This window comes from Lagopus muta, chromosome 12 (genome assembly GCF_023343835.1).
Source record: "Lagopus muta isolate bLagMut1 chromosome 12, bLagMut1 primary, whole genome shotgun sequence".
Taxonomy (NCBI): domain Eukaryota; kingdom Metazoa; phylum Chordata; class Aves; order Galliformes; family Phasianidae; genus Lagopus; species Lagopus muta.
In genome coordinates, this window is record NC_064444.1 from 17,721,519 (window position 1) to 17,741,550 (window position 20,032).

A 20,032-nucleotide genomic window follows, 5' to 3' on the forward strand; every position below is an offset into this window, starting at 1 on the left:
AGGGAAAGGCCCTGAGCCTCACACAGGGCAAGGAGCGAGGAGAGCCGCTGTGGACAGGCTCCTGAGGCCACCCCTGCACAAAGCGGCCGCTGTGCGCAGCCCATAAAGCCCTCCTTGTGCCGCGGGCACCGCTCGCCAGCATCTGAGGGCCCGGCAATGGGGGGAAATCGCCTCACACGGATGGCCTCCCAGCAACCTCCCATGGCGCACGGGAGCGGCGAGACGCGCTGAGGCGGGAAACGAACCGGTGGAGAAAGGCGGGAAACGGAACACTGCGGCGAAACGCGCCCGACGCTTTTTGTCCTCGCGGCGCGCCGTAGCCTGCCCGTTGCCATGGCGACGGGCCCAGCGGCCTGACCCGCTGCTCTCGCTTCTCTAGGCGAGAAGCTGCGGGGCCGGGCCCGTCCCTGTCCCCGTCCCCGCCGCACGGGGCACGCGGGGCGCCCGGCTCCATCACGCCGCCTGCCCCGGCCTCGGGCCTCGCTGCGTGCGGACTGCACGGGGAGACCTGCGGCCTCCGAGCAGCGCTGACTGAGTAAGCCCGGAGCCGTTCGGCAGCGCGGTGCGCGCCGTGCTTTCGTGAGCGAGAAACGTGCCGGGTTTGCTGACGGGACTCAGCTGGGAGCAGAGCGCTGAGAGGCCCTGCGGAGAGACGCGAGCAGATCAGAGGGTTTAACGGGAGCGGTGCCGAAGGTTAACGAGGGGTTAATGGCTGTGCACTGCGGAGCTGAGGCCGTGGGGCAGCGCCTGGCTGCTGTGTGGGCAGGAGATGGGCTTCGTGGCCACCGGGGTCCTTTCCATTCGGGATGTTCTCTGATTCTGTAGCAGTAATTTCCAGCCCTTTGCTTGCACTGATGCAAGCAGATCTTATATCTGAGCCACCCTGCTTGCTCTGATGGTTGCAGTCAGTGCCTTTTGGGATTTTCTGGTACTGGAACCGTTATCAAAATGACAGCAATGACACGAGACAACGTCAAAATGAGACAATAATGAGCCAGAGACCTCTGCTCTTTGCCTCTCAGCATGCTCCTGTGCCCTGGGACCCGGAAAAGCCCAACCCTGCAGTCCCACAGAATGCATAATGGATGCATTTCTTTAGCAAGGCAGGTTCTGTTCAAAGCACAGCCTGGCTCAGTGGCAAGCAGAGAGCTGCAACTAACAGTTCAACGCAAACTGAAATAGCATCTGTTTGTCATAGCTGTTGTGCAAACACTCAAACATCAAGAACTTCCCAGGTTATGGTTCATAACTTGTCTTTGCAATTGAATCTTGCTTTCTCGTGTTGGCAGCCCTGGTGCCAACAGCTCAGTAATCTGGCAGCTTGCTGTGTGGGTGCCCTGCATACGTAACTGTTTTGTTCTTCTAGCAACAGTTGGCCTTACAGCGGTGTTGTGTGCAATTCCTTTTTCCTCTTTTTGCTCACTTTTTGTTCAGTTTCTAGTCTTTCCACTTTGTTGCTGACAAAGGTGCCTCTGTTTCTGTGTAGTGCTGAAGCTGTGATTCCATCTCATGTGCTCCAGGAGGGCCACCTGCTTTCACTTCACTTCTCCTCACCAGCTGGAAGGAAAGCATGGCATATCTGAGTCAGGTGGCAGCATTTAGGAAGGGGGGGGAACGGCTCTTTGTGAGGGTGGATAGTGATAAGACAAGGGGGTATGGTTTTAAACTGAGACAGGGGAGGTTTAGGTTGGATGTTAGGAGGAAGTTTTTCACCCAGAGGGTGGTGAGGCACTGGAACAGGTTGCCCAAGGAGGCTGTGGATGCCCCATCCCTGCAGGCATTCAAGGCCAGGCTGGATGTGGCTCTGGGCAGCCTGGGCTGCTGGTTGGTGACCTGCACACAGCAGGGGGTTGGAACTGGATCAGCACTGTGTTCCTTTGCAACCCAGGCCATTCTGTGAGTCTATGATTTGTTCTGCCATCGACTGGAACAGCTGTCTGAAATGAAGATGTTCCCAAAAAAGAGCATATCGTGCTCTGTCTCTGGGCTGCCCACCTATGCTCTTTTTACTTGCTTTTGGCCTAGATCCATTCAAACACTGTCAAAACCTTCACAAGTCTCCCTTAGCTGAAAGTTTGGATTGTTGTTGTTTCATGCAGATATCAACACTTGCTTTTAGAATGTGTAATTATTTTTCCCCTTTTGTTCCTATAGATCCTCTTTGCAGAGAGAAGTCTTCCCTCAAATGCTTGTCCTGGTCTCCAACTTTGTTGGAGATGGAGATGTTGGATCTAGGATCAGGACTCAGTCAGAATTCTTTTATATCAATATTTTCTTCTTTCTTTTTATTTCTACAGATGAACATCTGCGACAAACCTCCTAATAAGACAGCTCCAGAGAACTTGGGTGAAGCTGGTCCTAAGGTCCAACGTGCTCGAAGAAATGGCTGGAGCTGGCCCCTGCACCCTTTCCAGATCATTACCTGGCTGCTGTACCTCTTCTTTGCACTGGTTGGCTTTGGAATTCTGGTTCCTCTTCTGCCCCTCCACTGGCTGCCCGCTGGCTATATTGTATCCTTTGCTCAAGAGCAGAACAGGAGCTGTAATGAATTACCAGTGGGACATTTTAAAACAAGTGGTGAGCATAGGAGAAAACAGCTTAGCCAGAATCTTTTTCTGAACTGTAGCTGTAATGTTGATTTTCTCCTGTCTCTAAGAAACACTTATTTTGGAACCATCTCTGTTCCTCCACCAAGGAAGATCATTAACATTCTACCTGTCTCTGTCGTTACTCCCTTTTAAGGCTTTGCCCCCCAAGCTCTTCTGTCTACATCTGCTTCTGTGTCTTTATGTTGTTCTACAAGTGTGCTGCAGGCTTTCAGAGAGGGCATAGGAAAACTAGGGAACTGCTGTTTGCAGAGTGCGGGGCTGTGTGTCTCCAGGATTGCTGTCAGTCTTACTGTAGTGCAAACCAAGGAAAAAATTTAACATTGTTCTGTAACTGGAAAGAAGAAAATCCTTCAGCAGAAGCCTGCTTTACCATTCATATTTACAGCTTCCTTAGCAGAACCAGGTAATCAAGAAATGTTATAGACAGAATGTTGGGCAGAGTTCTGAAAAGATCTTCCTGAGGAATGCACTTATCATTTGTACATCTGGAATTTGTATGTCCATAGGGGCTTTGATATTATTGGGATTCTGATGCTTTTGCTAATAGTTTTAATTAAACCTGCATGATTCAGTCATCAATAACATTATCAGCTCATCTACCTGTCTTCCTGAAATCCTTGGTATCATCGTGCCTCAAGCTTTGTAAATTTGTCTGCCTCATATCATCATAACTCAATCTAAAGTCATTCTAACTGATCAAAGCAACATAACTCACAGCTTTACTGCTAGTACTGTTAGTACTAATGCCTCTTTTTTTTTTTCCTTACCACGCTACTGTGTTTTCCATAGACTTTAATAGGATCAATGATGTGCATATCTGGTTGCGTAGCAAATAAGCAGGAAGATTAATTGTTGTGTGCATGCCTGTGTATTTCAGTGTATGGAGAAGCAAGCTCTGGTGTGCATTGGTTTACCAGAAATAGAATCATAGAATGGCCTGGGTTGCAAAGGAGCACAGTGCTGATCCAGTTCCAACCCCCTGCTGTGTGCAGGCCGCCAACCAGCAGCCCAGGCTGCCCAGAGCCACATCCAGCCTGGCCTTGAATGCCTGCAGGGATGGGGCATCCCCATAACATTGCTGCTTTCTTTGCAAATATTGGCAGTCACTTGAGGTTTGATCAAAAGTACTTCTAAAGCTTATTTGCTCTGCCTCGTGACTGGGGTTTGGTAAAGAAGAATTCAAACAGGTGATGTTTTGAGATATAAGTGACACGTCCTGTCAGTGAATCCTGTAGAACTGTAGTTGATAGGGGTGATCCTCTTCCTTGGGATTCTGAAGGAAGAAGAAAGCAAGGTGTTCAGTGCCAGTTCCTTGATGTGACTTTTTTTCTCTCTTTTTTGAAAGTTTGGTCTATTGAAGGGGCATGTGCACGGCCTTAACTGCCTGTTGCTTTCCAAAGATTCTGTATGGACTGAGAAGCGTGAACCTACGCCGTCAGGCTGCACATAGGGTCAGATTCTGGTAAGTAAAGGTAAACTTTAAAAACTCCTGTGCGAGGGAGGACATTCCCATGAGGCAGAACAGTACTTTGTGAGGAGTTTTTCCTGTAGATTTAACTATCATTGAGCAGAGGTTGTTAGTTACAGTGAGACAGGTGAACTTCTCTGTTAATAAAGCTCAGACTAATGTAATCAGTTTTATGGTAATTTATAATCTGTATATTCCTTGTCTCCGTGAGCTTTGTGTATTAAGAATAATACCCAAATATAAATCACTCCTACAATCCTTAACTGTGTGCTTCAGTGTCCAGGAGTGTGTTTTATCTACCATTTAGTTGTTCATCTTACTGCAGTCTCCATTGATCCTGCGGATGCAAAAGTGCGAGAAAAAAACTATCTAGGGCCTCTGGCCACCTTCAATCGTAATCAGCATGCACATGTCATTGAAAACCATCATTGCCATGTCTGTGATGTAAATGTGTAAGTATCTTCTCTTCTCTTCCTACTAATCTTTCTTCTTCACCATTGCACTTTGCCATTGGACGCTTCTTTACTGTTAGGCTGTAAGATTGAAGTCGAGTTCCTGAAGCTCTTAGCTCTGCAGTGCCAGTGAATCCTCATTCCCTGGGTAGGCGTCCACTGTCAAATGTGAGCGTGGTCCTGTGTGTGACTTTATTGCTCTCATGTCGTGTGGAGAGGACTCTGCTGCTCTTTGTTACCTGGATGTTGGTGTTGCGTCTGAGAACAGCGTGTAGCTTGGACGTGTGTGCTTGTGTTTGGCTAGATCCTAATGTGGTAGGAGAAATGCCTGGAGGGCAGGTTGTAAGGTGAGGGTCTGCAGAGTTGCTTTAGGTTTGAAAACAAGAAAGCAGTGATCTCCGAACTAGAAATCACACAGTGCATTAAAAAAAGCAAACTTTGCAGTGTTTGGGATCGTGGTCCAGCAATAGTGAATACAGCCATTATGTTTGGGAATTTACTTATTCTTCTTGTAGATATGGTTGGTTCCCAGGCTCTCTGCCTCTCTGCTCCCCTGTACTTGTGTCCCTGGTAAAGGCATGCCTCTCTAACACCACCTTTTCTTTGGCAGGAGTGCCAAATCGAAGCACTGTGGATCTTGCAACAAGTGTGTGCGTGGCTTTGATCACCACTGCAAATGGCTCAACAACTGTGTGGGAGAGAGGAATTACTGGTAAGGGCTTGGCAGTGTGGCAGGAACACATCGCTGCCTAAATAATATCCCCAGAGATGTCTGATCTGCTCTCAGCCACACAGAACCACTTTTCTTTTAGATCTCAGCTGAATAAAATCAGTCATGAAAAAACGAGGTGTAAAATGCAAGCACTGCTGTGACATCCACATAACCAGGGATAAAATCCCTATGCTTAGTAGTCAAATGTCTACAGATGAAAACAGAAAACTTGGTTGTCTTACATGGTATTAGGAAAACATGATGGGATGTTAAGTGGGTGTCCGTAGTGCTTGTGATAACTGGAGTGGGAATAGGTCCATGATCGTGCTGTTGTTCCCATCTCTGAATCCAAACTGTCTGCTTTCCCCCCAAGATTTGCCTGTTGGCAGCAGCACACACACAAATCTAATCTGTGCCAGGTTTAAGGTAAGGAATATGGAGGCTCACGCTGATTGTTGCTTCTCTGCTCACTCTGCTGCACTAGAGCCACATGTGGAGCAAAGAGTTGTTACTGCTCAGTGCCACGATGTGCTGCCTTGAGATTTTGTGCAGGGAGCTCTTTTTCTATCACACATATACTTGACTGCTTTCTAACTACAGTTGTTTCAAGGCTCTCAGTTATGTTAGGGCATGAAACAAGGCATCTATGAAAGTGCCACAGTAATAAGGGATGGCTGTGTATATCTGTCTCTTGAATTGTGTCTGTGGTGTTACTGGAGCCACTCAGAGTTCCCACTTCTTTGGCAGGTTCTTTTTGAACAGCGTGGTGTCTGCCATCCTGGGCCTTGGGCTTCTGCTGCTCATTGCTTTCTACATCTTTGTTGAGTTCTTCCTTAACCCCACGATGCTTCGTTCTGACCATCACTATGAAGGTAAGAGCAGTGCATCCTGGGAATCATGATGGTCCCCTCTGGGGGGCCAGTGTGTGAGATTGGATTCTTCCACACTCTTCTCCTTATTCCTTCAGTTGTACAAGTGTCTGCTCAGCTGATGGAACGTTTCTTTCTTGCACCCACTGAACTGCTCTTCCTAAAAGGCTTGCAGCACAAAGTTTCTTAAGCCTCACATGCATAATGGGCCTGCAACCCATTTTAAGTTACAAATATTTTCTCAGCTGTAAAGCTGAGTTAGAGACACTGCATGGACAGCCTGCAGACCTCCTGCTGCTTTTGTTTTACAGGTCTGAAGAACCACACGGATGTCTGGTTTGTGTTTCTGCCTGCTGTTCCTGTTGAGACTCGGGCACCTGCCATTTTGTTCTCAGCTGGGACTTTCATTCTTTTGAGCCTGGTGACTGTGAGCCTGCTAGGCCACCTCTTGACCTTTCACATCTATCTTAGTAAGTATTCTGTTCCTCTCATCTGCATCTCCATTTCGTTTTTCTGCAGCTACTGCTTGTTCTGCATTCCGTGTGTTCATCCGTGTTACAAACCTGCAAGATGATCACTCAAGAGATACAAAGTAGGGGGTTTAACCTTATACATTTTGTGTCTTTGCAAAAGGTGGATTGGAGCCAGTGAAAAGCCTTTTCCAGCCTGAGTCAGATTCCTCAGAAGCATTTTTAAATCATTATCTTGGAAATTTCTAGTAAGAAATTCCATCAATACAATTTCCTTCATTCAGAGCTGAATCTTAGAAAGCATACAAGACTTTAGAATCCAGATAAACTTAGAGTTCACTTGTTGAACTGCATCAGTAGGCATTTCCAGAATGTGGTGTTTGGACAGTTGCAGGTAAGTCTTGAAGGTTAAATGATGGCATCTTAAATGGAAGAAATAAAAGAATTGTAACTAAACTGTTCTTGGCTAATATAATAGTGAGAGACTTTATCTAAAAATGCATATCATTTTATGTAGTCCATAAGAAGCTTATCTGGGTCACATTTTCTGTGGTTATAGGGTGGTAGAGCATCCCAGCTGGTTCTGTGTAATGCCATTTGGTGCTGCAGGGCTTACCAGCTGAGACACAGCATGATGTGAGCAAGGTGCACTCACATGTGCAGTGCCATTCTCTAGAGCCAGTGCTTCTGTGATACAAGAGATCCTGTTTCTCTGGTCTCATTTTCTGGTGAGAAGCCCAACTCCCAGATCAGATCCATTATGGAAGTTGTGCTGTGTTGACACAGAATGACTTGTGGGACTCAGAGGGAGAAGCTTTCAGAAAGGCTCCTCATTAGGGCTCCTACTTGGTGCTGTATCAGGAGGGACAGTTTTGGTCTGGAAGTGCAAGTGGTCATCAAATAGCTTTTTTTCCAGTCGTTGTCTGGAGTGGAGCCTGTGCTGTTTGCATTCTGTAAGTCATGATGAGAGAAGATCCTGCACTTGCAGAAGTCAGTGGGGTCAAAACTAGGGAAGGAGGGATGTGCTGGAAGAGAGGTGGATTGTTAGGCTGTCTGTAACAGAGAGACACAAGCCAACACAAACAAGGTCAGCACAAACCAGTGCAGTTCCAGATGGGTCACAGTCCGTGATTTTGCTTTCTTGTAATTACAAGTTGACTTTTATCAGGTTAATGGTGATGCCTGGAGATTTTCAAGGTTGATCTACCACTACAGACTAAAGACTGAAAAGCATCGCAGTGCTGGGGCAACTCCAGGAACGTTTCCTTTGGCTGAAAAAGACAGCGTTATTCTGTGCAGCGCTGACCTTGCAGCACATTACCTTGTCTACCCGTACAGCTTCCACCAGAGGGTGCTCCTTCCTTGGGATAACGGTGCTCTTCCTCTCATCAAGCAGAAATGTTCTGTGTGACCAAAACCCAGTTCTGTGTGTAGAACCCAGTTCTGCTCTGATGTTTTTTATTGTTGTCCAGACGTGAATTATTTGTCCTCCTTCAGGACCAATTTGAAGGCAAATTAACTTTTAGTTGTGACCCAATTTAATGTGATCTTTTCAGAATGGCTGTCCTGGCTTTAATTACTCGCTGCTGTCACAGTAGGTTGTTCTCAAGGCAGTTGATCCGTGTGATCACAGTTACATCTTGACTGAGATGCAGTTGCAGAGGCACTCGGTGAAGCATGGCACATGGGAAGTTTGCAGAGAGGTGTTTGGTTTTCTTTTTAATGACGTGCTGCAGTGCTGTCTGCCAAATGCAGTGCTTTTGACTAAATAGCCATTTAACAGTATTGCAAAGTTGCTCTGCTAAGTATGCAGAAACCAATGAATTCTAACCCAAGAATGGTTTGTACCCATGTTCTGTTTCTTAAATAATGCATACAGATGCAATTCTTCTAGCATTTGCCAGCACTCTGCACCTTCCTCATTAAATACATTCTCCGATCACTTGGCTGCAGGCTTGCATTTGTTTTTATGGTCTGACTTCCTGGCCAAATGCATCTTGGATTCTTTTTTCTTCCTAAGGCCATTGCTTGCCTCTGCTCTCCCCTACTTCCCTGCAGTGTAGCTGTGTGTCTGAAGTGTGGTTCTGAGGGATAAGGCACTAGTGGAACAAATGAGTTCAGGCACAGCAGAGATTTTAGTCTAGATGTCCCACATCCTGAGCATCTGATTTAACTACATGCTACTGTAAACAGGAATAATGCTTCCAGACTGCAGCCAGAAGCTGCAGCATCCATTTCTGGCTTCTGTGTTCTAAAAATACTACGACATCGTGAGGGGACGAACGCCTTGGTTTTGAATCCCTGTAATGTTTGGAGTCTCTTGAGGAAAGCAAGCTGCTCAGAAATGTCAGATGCTTTTGCTCATTCATGGAAGCAGATGTTTGTGTCTGCAGGACGTTAAGAGCTCATAAACTCAGGCACATATAAACTTTGAGTCCGTTTGGCACAAGATGAATGGGCATCTCGTGCTCGCTGTTTTGGACATTAATTATCTCAGTCTTCCTTCTGGGCTGCACCAACCTGCTGGCTCTTTTCTACGTTTGGTAGGACTGCTCATCACGCAACGCAGATCTTTCAAGTATCACATATGAAGAATGGATTTGCTCTGAAATGAGCTGAATGAATCTCTGCCACACAAAAGGCAGCACCACGTGTGTGTGAGACATTTAACTGAGCACTGTGACGACAACAGTAAAGGATACAGTAAGACAAGCAGTGCAAAGGTGCTTTTGGCTTGGAGTGTCAGTTTTCTCATGTTTATAGTTGCCATTGAAACGAGGAGTTTTTCAGGCTGTTTGTGAGCTGTCAGTGCAGTCAGGAGTGGCCTTTCACACACTGACAGCTGTTCTCTTTCTTTCCTCCCAGTGTGGAACAAACTGACTACATACGAGTACATCTTGCAGCAGCGTGCCCAGCAAGAGGCCAAAGAAGCAGACAAGCAGCCGGATCCTTGTCCCTCCCAGGTGATGCCCACTCAGGTACTTGCTGCACTTGCAATCCACTTCCCATGGAACAACCTCACTCGTCGGCTGCGTAGAGCTTGCTTCAGTTTTGTATGCTTCAAATTGTAGAGGCAGCTGCTCCAGATAGGACTTTGGAGGCACCTCTGAGGAGCAGAGATGTGAGTAGGATGTGAGAGAGCCTACGGTCTGTAACTTGATGAGCACTTCAGGCATTAGCGAGTACTGCTTTCAAACAAATCAATCCCACCCACTCTCTTCTTCCACCATTTGTTGTGGGCCCTGGGCTATCTGTTCTCCTTTGCCAACGCAGCTGTTTGTTACAGTCATGCAGTGAACAGGGTGGGGGAACTCATCTGGGTAAGAAGAAACTTTATGAAAAAAGATAGTTGAGGTAGTGTTTAGCTGGGCCAGCTCCCTCCCATCTGGTTCACCAAGCAGTCACATAACTGCTTGTGTCAGCATGAAAGAAGATGACTGAAGAGTGGGAAGGTCCCGTCTCTGGAAAGGACAGGACCATCTGTTTTGGTGGCAGTGTGCATTTTGGTGGTCTGTGTGCATGGTGTTGTAGGTCAGGACTGAAAGTGAGACCGATTCCAAAGCAGGAGAAACTGAGGTTAATCATCAGGCAGCTCGTATGGGCTAGTCTGACTATCTGGAAAAAGAAAAGAGCATCAATCCTGTTCAGAAACGACCCTTTGAAGCTTTGTTTTCCTTTGAGATGAATCTACACAGCGCTGAGGTCCTTGTGATCACCACCATGCTGATCTGTATTGCTGCAAAGGACTCCTCAGTCCTGCTGCACTGTGCAGTGCAATACATAAGGCTGATAGTCTCACCGAAAGGTTGGGTGTAATTTATTTTGCTGCAGGACAGCTTTGTCCCTGGGGGGCTCAAAATTTGACTGAACGTTTGTATTGGTTTGGATAGGGGAGCTGACTAGAAACTTCCAGTTCCTCCTAGTCTAAGTTATTCTGGGATTCTGCAAGCCCTTGTAACTCTATCTGGCTTTATGAGTTGAGTGAGTTGCCTTCTATATAACCAGTTTTATATTTCATAAGAAACTAATTAACTCCAAGCTTAGTCCACATCTTCTGTGAATTGGTCCTGGGGTCTCTCTGCACTCATTAATGGCTTTTCCCTATCAAAGGAAGGGGGAAAGTGAGCTAATTCCCTTTCTGTGCAATGTGGAGACCTCAGCTTCTCGTATACATATTTTGTTCCCTGCTGGGAAATCTGAACTTTCAGTTTGAAGGAAGGTTTCCATAACAGCGAGGATGTTTGGCGCTTTGTCTCACACAGCTTTGCCTACCGTGACCATTAAAGCACTAACGAAACAACAGCACTAACGACTTCCTGGTTACCAGATTTTAATCTCTGCTGAAAATATACCTGAGAAAGGTGAGCTGTGTGTGCCTCTGTTTGGGATGAGGCTGTTCAGCTGTGTTCTCCTGTCTGCACGGCTGCTTGTCCAGAAGCTGTACGGTTCATCTGAGGCTTGCAGCAGCAGGGTGAAAAGGAGCTCTGTTTCCCTGCTGCAGTCAGTACCTTGGGGAGCAGTGGGGACTGGAAGATGCCCAGTAACATTGTTGAGAGCACTGTTAACCCCCAGACTTTCCTTGTTCCTCGCGTAGCAACCAGAGATAAACACAAACAAATACACGGGTAGGAGTACACCAAGTGACTCGCCTTGTGTAAGCTGCATTGACTGCTGCCTTCAGCTTGAACACAGAGGCCCTTTGTAACTGATCCAAGATCTTGCAAGCATCAAATAGAAGTTGTGTTCTTCCCACCTTTGTCTTAACTGTTCATTAACTACAGAGAGTAAGAGGAGATGCATTTCCCACTTTGCTGAAGCCTTCTTTAAGCCTGTGTGCTGGTTCAGCCTTTGGCTATGTTCAGGCTAGAGGATTACAGGAGACCTGAGCGTGGCCAGCGGTCGTGAGGTGGCACTGAGCTTTGGGAGCTGGGGTTTCAGTGGGGCTAGCAGTCTGTTTGCAGCAGGGCTAAGAGCTGAACCCGAGTGAGCTGATGGGGAGGGGCAGCTCCATCAGGCTGGCAGCTGCCCAGCTGTGTGGGAGCCGAGGGATGCTGGGGCTCTGTGCTGTGCTTTCATCATGCAGAGAGAATGCTGCATTTTCTACTCATCGAGTCTTCTTCCATTTGTTCCTGCTTGTCAGCTCGGATGGGTTGTGTTCTCTGTGCAGCTGCTTTGGTTATACATAATTCAAAAGGCCAAAATGCACAAAATGGACTTTTAAAAGGCTCTTCGCTTGCATTCTGGGAAAGCATTGCTTGTGCTATCCTCAAGATGCATCTTGTTAACCTTCTTTGAAATACCAAGCCTGTGGTCCTGCTTGCTTGCTGTGGATATCAAATCCTGATGATTTCCCCTTGCTGTGCACAGTCTCACAAGAATATCTCCTGCTGCAGCAATTTCAGCACGCTGTACAAGGAATGCCTGCATCTCCCCCTGCTTACAGTGACACGAGGCTGTGGCTGATCTCCTTCATTTGTGACTCAGGTGCATGAGGTTGGTGTGTCAGCGTTAGGAATTTGGTCTCCAAGGAGCTCTGAGGAACAACTCATGTACACCTGGTGCTCAGGCAATGACAGCTGATGATCTGAGTTACAAATTCGTTGTGAAATATCTGCAGACCATTAATCCTGCACTGGGATGAGCTCTGCTTTTCTTAGTGAGCCCCCAGCAGTACAATTCTCAGACCACAAAATTCTAATGTTTAAGGTTGCTGAACCAATTTCCTTCCATTTGATGCCAGCACCTATAAAACAATTGCAAATTTCTTTCTACATTTACAAAACCAATTAAAGTAAGAGCACTTTACAAAATGCAACAAGCCTGAACTCCTTCCAGCTCGGCAGCTCTCTTATCTACAATTACATGAGTACAGGGACTCCAGATCTCCATGCCAAGGTTTTTGAGAGCAACTAGTAATTTGGGAAGTCTCTCTGCTGGCACAGGAAGAAGAGTGACCAAAGATGAGCTGGCTGTGTTGCTGGGGATGTTGTCCCCAGTGCCCTCTGGCAGCATTGGCAATGTGTGTCAGAGGCTTTGTACTCCCTTTGTATCTTGTAATTTCTTCTTTTCTCTGTGTAGCATTGAGGGGTTTCACATGCTGTTTTATCAGCCCATAACTCAAGACTACAGGAGTCTTCTGCAGCTCTTTACAGTTGGCTTTCATATTTACTGCCTTACATGAGGCAGCATCATCACAGATCCATCATGTGGTCTTCCAGCCAGCCCAAATGACTGCTTTTGGGGGAGAAGCAGGAGCCCTTTTCTGTAATTTGGATACTTGAATTTAGGGGGCTTCTTTGTCAAGCCTTCTTTTATGCTTATAAGGGTATGCAAGTGGAAAATAGCAGTGCCACATCCTTTGCTGAGTTTCAGCTGTGGCAGCTGCAGTGACAAAATGCTTGGTGTATGGGAGGCAGAAAACACCCCTGTAGTGAAAATCCTTCTCCCCTGTGTCCTTCTTGTTCTGAAAATGTGAATTCTCTCTGTCTGGTCGTTTCAGGAAGCAGATTTACTTTCAACTACTAACCCTGGCCATACAAACCCTGGTGTTCAGGTAGAGGACTTCTCAGCAGCCAATTCAGAAAAATGGTGAGTCTCCCAGAGACGTGTGTGTGCTGAATGGGAAATCATCCCTGCAGTCTAAAGAGCAGAAGGAGCACCAGTGTTTCAACCAAGACATGCTGAGTTCAATGAGTTTCAGCAGGGCAGATACATGCAGGAGTACTTACCTCCCTTCCTCTGGGACAATAACTTTCCTGGAACTAGAGTTTTACAATAAAATTACTTTAAAGCTGCCTGAAATAGATCTGGGAGCTCCACTTCAGCTTGCTACAGTGTGACTGAAGGAGGTGGTCTGCTTTGTGAGCATCTGAAATGAGAAAGCCTGCTGACTTTGTGATTCAGGCTTAGAGAGCTCTGGAGTAGCAGGTCATTCTGAGTGAGTATCTGGGTTGTCTTGGAATTAAACTGAATGCTCTGCTGTTGGGCTTTGAGAGGTGATTGTACATAGTAGCTCTCTGTACCTTGTGTGTGCTCACATCCTTGACAAGGCTGAGGCTCTTAGCAAGAGGGCTAACTGAAGGATGAGGTGTACAAGGTAGAAAGGGATTCCACTGAAATGTGCTCTGACTCTGTGCATTTTTGCTGCCATGTCTCAGTTTATCAGCTGGTCGAGTGACCTGCTCAGCATTATGCCCTAGCCTGCTTTGTGTCAGAAAATCCAGCCTTGGCCCATTTCCAGACTCCCTGGAGTTTTTTTTTCTCAAGTAAATTAAAAGGAATCAGGCTGAAAAAACATTTCAGGTTGTGTCTGTGCCCATTTAGTGCCCCCACATTTGAATCTCTCTTCTCAGGCCATAAGGTTTTTCTCTCAAAATGGAGTTTTGGCTCTGTGTGGAAGCCAGGTGATGGTGCAGAGCACTGATAATATCCACTGCTAAGAGCCACTGTATCACAAAAAAGGGTTTCTTCTGTTGCCAGCTTAAACTTCAGGTTTTGTCCCACAGTTCCTGTATTGAGCTCAGTGTCATTGTAAGATTTCAGGCTGTCAGGAGATGTGAATCACAATATGAATCAGTGCAGTTTATGACATGAGGTGAGCAGTCACTGGAAAACAGTGTCCTTGTCTCTTAATTAAGCCTTGCCTATTAACTCATGTCCTTGGGGAAGGGAGAGGAAACTCTTGGTGTTCTGTGCACAGCTGCAAGAGCAGCGACCCTGCAGTCGTGCAGGGCGTGCAGTGCAAAGCAAGGGCTGCCTTAGCCTGATTGAAGCTGGCTCTGTGCAAGAAAGGTGGACATCACAGTTGAGCAGTGTCTGAGGGAAGCATCTGATGTGCCTGTATTTAGCTTTTCAAAGCTCTACGTCCACACCAACGAAGCCGATCCTGAATGCAGCTCCTCTCCTGACCTCCCATCTCTTCACTTTGTGGCCCCCGTGCAGGTAAGCAGGAGTCCTTCTGTGTGCTCTGCTCTCTGATGGTGATCCATCAGGCTGCATGAGGACAAACTCGCCCTGATGCAAGCTGTGCAGGGCTCAGTGTGTGTGCAGGGCTCAGTGTGTGTGCAGGGCTCAGTGTGTGTGCAGGGCTCAGTGTGTGTGCAGGGCTCAGTGTGTGTGCAGGGCTCAGTGTGTGTGCAGGGCTCAGTGTGTGTGCAGGGCTGACTGTGCCCCGTGGTCGCTGCATCCACACAGTGCTCTCCTGCCTCAGCTCCCACACGTGAGCAGATGCATTCTTGCTTCACAGACTTGCAGCTGAGCTGTAACACGTGGAGCCTGCACAATATCTCTCCGTTCCAGTGCTGTTCAGTGACTGCACACACCTGTGTGTGCTTCTGTACAGCAAAATCCAACAACTTATGCCTTCAAATATGGAGGTTAAAGCATCTGCCCAGAGGAATAAGGAGTGCGTGGGTGTGAGGCTTTAGTGCATGAAATAGCTGCCCAAAGGGATGTTTTCTGCTTTCTAAAATTCATTTACCTGCGTCCAGATGCTCTCCCCATTTCCTCCAGTGGCTGATAGTGGTGCTCTCTTTTCCTCTAAGCTCATTAATCAATTTTGTCATCCAGATGATAAGAAAAAAATCCTTCTCTGCTAGACTTGTATCTTGGACAAGGGCCATCTTGGTATCTCTCTCTTGGTGTGTCACGTGCTGTGTGACTTTCTGCCTCCTTGCTTTCACAGAGACAGAAAAAAAGGAGGAAGAAGATGTTAAGGACTTCTTCCTCAGTGATGGAGAGCAGATCTAAACCACGTGCTGGAACTTGGGCTTCTTTTCCAGGTCCCCAGTCAGGTGAGTGTGCAGCACCCAGCTGCTTTGCTCTGTAACTCTTCCAGTTGACTGAAATGTGAAGGAATTAATACCAACTTGCTTTTAGAAAGTAGAGACAAGGAAAAAAAAAGCAAAGAACGGAAACTCCCTGGAGAAGAGCAGATATAAACTTTATTTGGAAGCATCTGTGTTGTGCAGAGTTAATGGGGTTGCGATGCCAGCTTTTCCTTGCTCTGTATCAGCTTTAAACATGCTGTTTCTTGGAACTGTTAGTTCTGAGGTAGCTGAGAAGCTCCCAGTCACTGTACTCAAGGTGTTCCTGCAGCAGCACAGTTAAACAGAAGTAGTGTTCATTTCAGTTCTGTTCTCCTGAGGCACAGCAAAAAAAACTGTGGTGGCAGCTGTACCATGGACTGCTTTCGTTTTTAAAGGAGAAATTGGTCAGATGAGCAAGAGGGAAATGTGCATCTTCATAAACAGTGCTAGGCTGCTTAAGCAGCTGTGTCAGCAGCACTGAGGGGGCCGTGCTGAGTGGTTCCCAGCTGCTGGATCGGCCGTGTCAGAGCTGACATCTGTAGGGCTGTCGGACCTTTCCCTCCTTGACCTTCCTTGTGTCTTTCATTCCATCTGCAGAGCTTCCAGCCACAGCTGCTGCCACCCCCTCCTCCCCCAGCCCTCTCCTCCTGGTGCCCACCATCCCCCTGCCTGCTGCAGTGCAGGCAGCAGCACCCCCAGCTGACTATCACTCCGAGTCTGCCGAGTCCATGGATGAGATCCCTGTGGCTCAGACTCACCTGGGCAGCACAGCCCTTCACGGCCCTTGTCAGAGCAGCTCAAGCAGTGCTCGGCGCTGCCCCCTGTCCGCACCTGATCCCAAACACTGCAAAGGGAAGAGTCTTTATTCTGGGCACAAGGTGAAAAGGAAAAGCTGCCAGCGAGACAGAGGCGTGGAACGAGATCTGGAACTTTATTCTAAGACTCCTGCTGTGTTTGTAAGTAAGAGCAGTGGAGAACCTCGTGTCTCTCAGCCCCGAGCTGGTGGGAGCACATCTGAGCCACAGCACAGAAAATGCACCAGCAAACAGCATCTGGGCAGGCATGATCCCTGCCTAAAGGACGTAAGGACAAACACCGCAGTGCCCCAGTGACCGTCCTTCCGAAGCCGCAGCCTTTGGGGGTGAAGCAAGATGTTCTTTTTCTATCTGTGTGCTACTGTTCAAAGGTTTTCGCTCCAGCAATTCATTCTCTGGTGACAGCAGCCTCCCTGGGTGTGATGCTGTCCAACTTCCAGCACGCTTAGCTGAGAGGCAGCAAAAGCCCTGCTGCATCATGTTCTGCATTGCCATTGTCTCTCAGGGTGAGGGAAAATGGCCTTAATTTGCACCAGGGTAAGTTTAGGTTGGATATCAGGAGAAACTTCTTTACAGAAAGGGTTGTTAAGCACTGCAATGGGCTGCCCAGGGAGGTGGTTGAGTCACCATCCCTGGGTGTGTTAAAAACTGTTTGGATGTGGTGCTCAGGGACGTGGTTTAGCAGAGGGTCGTTAGGGCAGCTTGGTTGTGGTTGGACTCCATGATCTTTTAAGGTCTTTCCAACCTGAGCAATTCTATGATTATGGCTGCTGCCTTCGGACTGCCCCAAGCCTGGTTCCACTCTCCTTGTCAAGGGGAGCAGGTTTTGCAGCTAGAGAAGTGCCCAGGGCTGTGTGAGGTGGGCGCTTTGACGTGTTGCCAGAGGGAACTAAAGTAGAGCATTCTCCATAGGAAAGGGCTGTGTGCTCCTGACGCTCTGCAGACCAACATGCAGTAAGTTTAATGCTGTAGGGTAAAACAAGGCTGCATCTCCGCTCTCTGTTGATACCCCAAAAACTCAATTTTCCATCTTCCCCAACCCAGGCTTTGGATCATGGCAGGGCGCCTCAGCTGGTAGTCAGGGAGTGACCTGAGGATTGTTCTGTCCCTGCACCACTTTCCTCTGTGCACCTTCAAGCCAAGTTCACCAGCATGTACTCTAAAGCAGTGTGGTCTGACCTGCTCAGCTGTATCTTTCCAGCAGCCTGGAGTGCCCCGCAGCGCAGCTTTCTCATCAGAAACTTCTGAGGATGCAGCAGGTCCCAAAAGCTTTTCATTTCCTGGGCTTGCCAAGTCAGTATTAACCCACAGCCCAAGCGTGGATGTTCTGTATTGCAAAAAATCCCACACCTGACACCAGGATCCAGAGCCTGGAGCCACTCCGTGGTGGTGGTGAGAGCAGAGGGCGATGTGGGCTGCAAAGCCTGTGCTGCTCCGTGGGCAGCATGCCTTGCTTTGCATTCCTGACTGAGCACTGGGGGCCGGGCTGCCAGGAAGCCCAGATCTGCCTAGCAGCCAGCTCCCTCAGAGCCCAGGATAGCAGCGGAGCAGTCTGCTGCACCCCGCCAGCAGTGCCTGGCATCATTCCTCACCTGACAGCTGCACGGCCTCTGTGGCCACCACCCAGAGCTGTGGTTGCCACCTTGGCTGCTTGCACCATGTCTAACAGCCCCTGCCTGGGTATGATGAGGAGGGCTGTGTGCCCTGAGCGCCAGCAGCTGGCCCAGTTCCCTCAGAAAGGGAAAGTGCAGGCGCTGTCTGAGCATCCAGCTGCTTTCTATAGAGCACGTCCTGTTCCAGGGCTGTCTGTGGGCTCTCTGACCAGGAGTTTATTGTACTAAAGGGACAGAGAGCTGAGCTGTGCTGCTAAACATCTCCATGGGATGGAGAATGACCCCTGAGGAGTGTCCTGTGTGCTTGGATGGGCATCCCTCCCTGCTGTTTCTCCCTGTTTGCTGCCATCCAAGGGAGCTGCAGCCTGCAGTAGGTGGGCTTTCGAGGCCAGCTGTCCCCTTACTCACGAGGCATCGGACATCCATCTCCAGCAGGCACCCCTCAGTAGCTCTGTGTTCTCTTTTGCCCATGCAGAACCAGCCCCAAAGTTATGTACGGAGCTCTTTATTAGCTCTGTCCACAATAAAGTTTTCTATGCCCTTTGCTACATAATGTCCTCTTTCTTACCGTTTCGCCGCCCTGTTGGTGATGCCCAGCTCTGCCATCCAGCACTGTGCCCCACCAGGCTTTGCCCTCTGGCTGTGGATGGCTCTGGGGATGTTCAGAAGGGCTGCCTTCAGGAAGCCCATGGGGTTTTGGGGGGCCCAGTGCTGCAATCTGTGTGCCAGCAGGATGGGCTGTGCCACGGTGTGGGCTCTGCTCTGCACATAGCAGGACTTTGTGTGCGTGAGAGGTGTCTGACTTGGGTGTGTTGGGCGTTAAGGATGCATGCTGTGCATCCAGGAGTGGAAGTGGTGACGCTGGGATGTCCTCAGCTCCCAGGAGAGCTGCTGTGCCCCAGCAGAACCTCCAGAAGTGCCGCTCAGCATCTGAGCTGCCCCCCGCAGCAGGCTGTCCCAGCAGCAGGACGCGGTGCCCCGGGCTGCCCAGCTCCAGCAGGAGACACTGCAGCTTTTTAGAAGGAATGAGCGGCGCGTCCTCAGGATGCTGACAGCTTTCTGGAGCCCTTCCCAGCGCCGGGTTATAAATCACGGCCCCGTCCACCCCTTTGCTTTCATCATGCGGCGTCTTCTCTTTGAAGTCAGGGTGACCTTCCTTTGGGAAACGCCTTTGATGTGACCGTGCTGGGAGCGCCCCGAATGAGGGAGGAGGACGAAGCTGTGACCCCTGTGCCCCAAACCTCACGCCGTGGGGCAGAGCAGCGGGGCTGGGCACGCCTGCACACCCCGTGTGCTGTCAGACACAGCTAAGCCCCGCTAATGCCTTCTGGACGAGCTGTCTCCAGGGTTACCATATACATATTGCACAACCTCTGAAACACTTCCCTCTGTTTTGTAGCAACTTGCTCTATAGGAGCGGCGTTCCCACGTAACCTCATCCCACCCCGCTGCTCCCCGGTGGGCCGAGATCACTGGCAGTGCCCACAGGAGGAGGATGGGGTGCAGGAGGTGCGCGTCCCTGCTTGGGCTGCGCTCTGAGCTCAGCATCCTGCGGGTGACCTGGGGTGGGATGCACGCCTGGCACAGACCAGGGTGAGCATCGGACCAGTGCTGCTCCTCGGGTGCTGGGAACACCCCGATCCCTTCTGGAAATCATCAGAAGGGGAAAGTCCCCAGGGTCTGGGCACGGAGCCATGGCTGTGCTCGGCCCGTGGGACCTCCTGCTTGGCTCCAGCCTGAGCCCCGGCCTCCTCCCGGCCTTCCTTCCTGCGTGAGGAGCTGCAGGAGCCAACAAGGACCTGGCTTTGACAGGGCTGTCATAGTGACAACAAACGCACAACAAACCCCGGCCCTTAGAAACCGAAACCTGACCTGCTCGACCTGGCCCGTGGGGCAGCAATGGGGCAGCAGGCCCGGCTCGGCTCCGGGCCCTTCTCACTTGGCTCCCCAGATGTGCCAGCCCTTATTCACCCAGATGTGTCGCCCCTCGGCTGCCACCCTTTGGCTGCTCAGACTCTTTGAGCTCCATCCCAGCAGATGTTCAGCAGTCCCTGGGGTGTCTGTTTGTGAGATGTGCTCGAGGGCATCCTGCTCTGGGCTCTCCATTGGACCAGATGACCTCCAGCCTACAAGAGCAGCACGAGGCGGGCAGAGGAGGAAGGCTCGGTGGGCACTGGGCAATAGAAGCATTTCTGCTTTTCTCTTAGTCTCCAAGGA

General features: G+C 49.1%; 1 protein-coding gene across 6 annotated transcripts; it reads left to right on the plus strand.

Moving 5' to 3' along the window:
• The first annotated feature begins 343 nt into the window (after positions 1 to 343).
• Positions 344 to 18,343, plus strand: ZDHHC1 (zinc finger DHHC-type containing 1). 6 transcript variants are annotated; one of them, XM_048959081.1, is made up of 11 exons: positions 344 to 535; positions 2,298 to 2,510; positions 4,010 to 4,071; positions 5,140 to 5,241; positions 5,989 to 6,113; positions 6,422 to 6,580; positions 9,446 to 9,558; positions 13,080 to 13,168; positions 14,428 to 14,521; positions 15,264 to 15,372; positions 15,985 to 18,343. In XM_048959081.1, exons 2-11 carry the CDS (start codon positions 2,298 to 2,300, stop codon positions 16,497 to 16,499), a joined length of 1,581 nt encoding a protein of 526 aa, XP_048815038.1. In that variant the 5' UTR covers positions 344 to 535; the 3' UTR covers positions 16,500 to 18,343. The 6 variants fall into 6 exon arrangements, with proteins under 6 accessions (XP_048815038.1, XP_048815036.1, XP_048815037.1 ...); XM_048959079.1 differs by lacking the exon at positions 4,010 to 4,071 and adding an exon at positions 4,354 to 4,529; XM_048959080.1 differs by lacking the exons at positions 344 to 535; positions 4,010 to 4,071 and adding exons at positions 664 to 693; positions 4,354 to 4,529.
• The last annotated feature ends 1,689 nt before the right edge of the window (positions 18,344 to 20,032 follow it).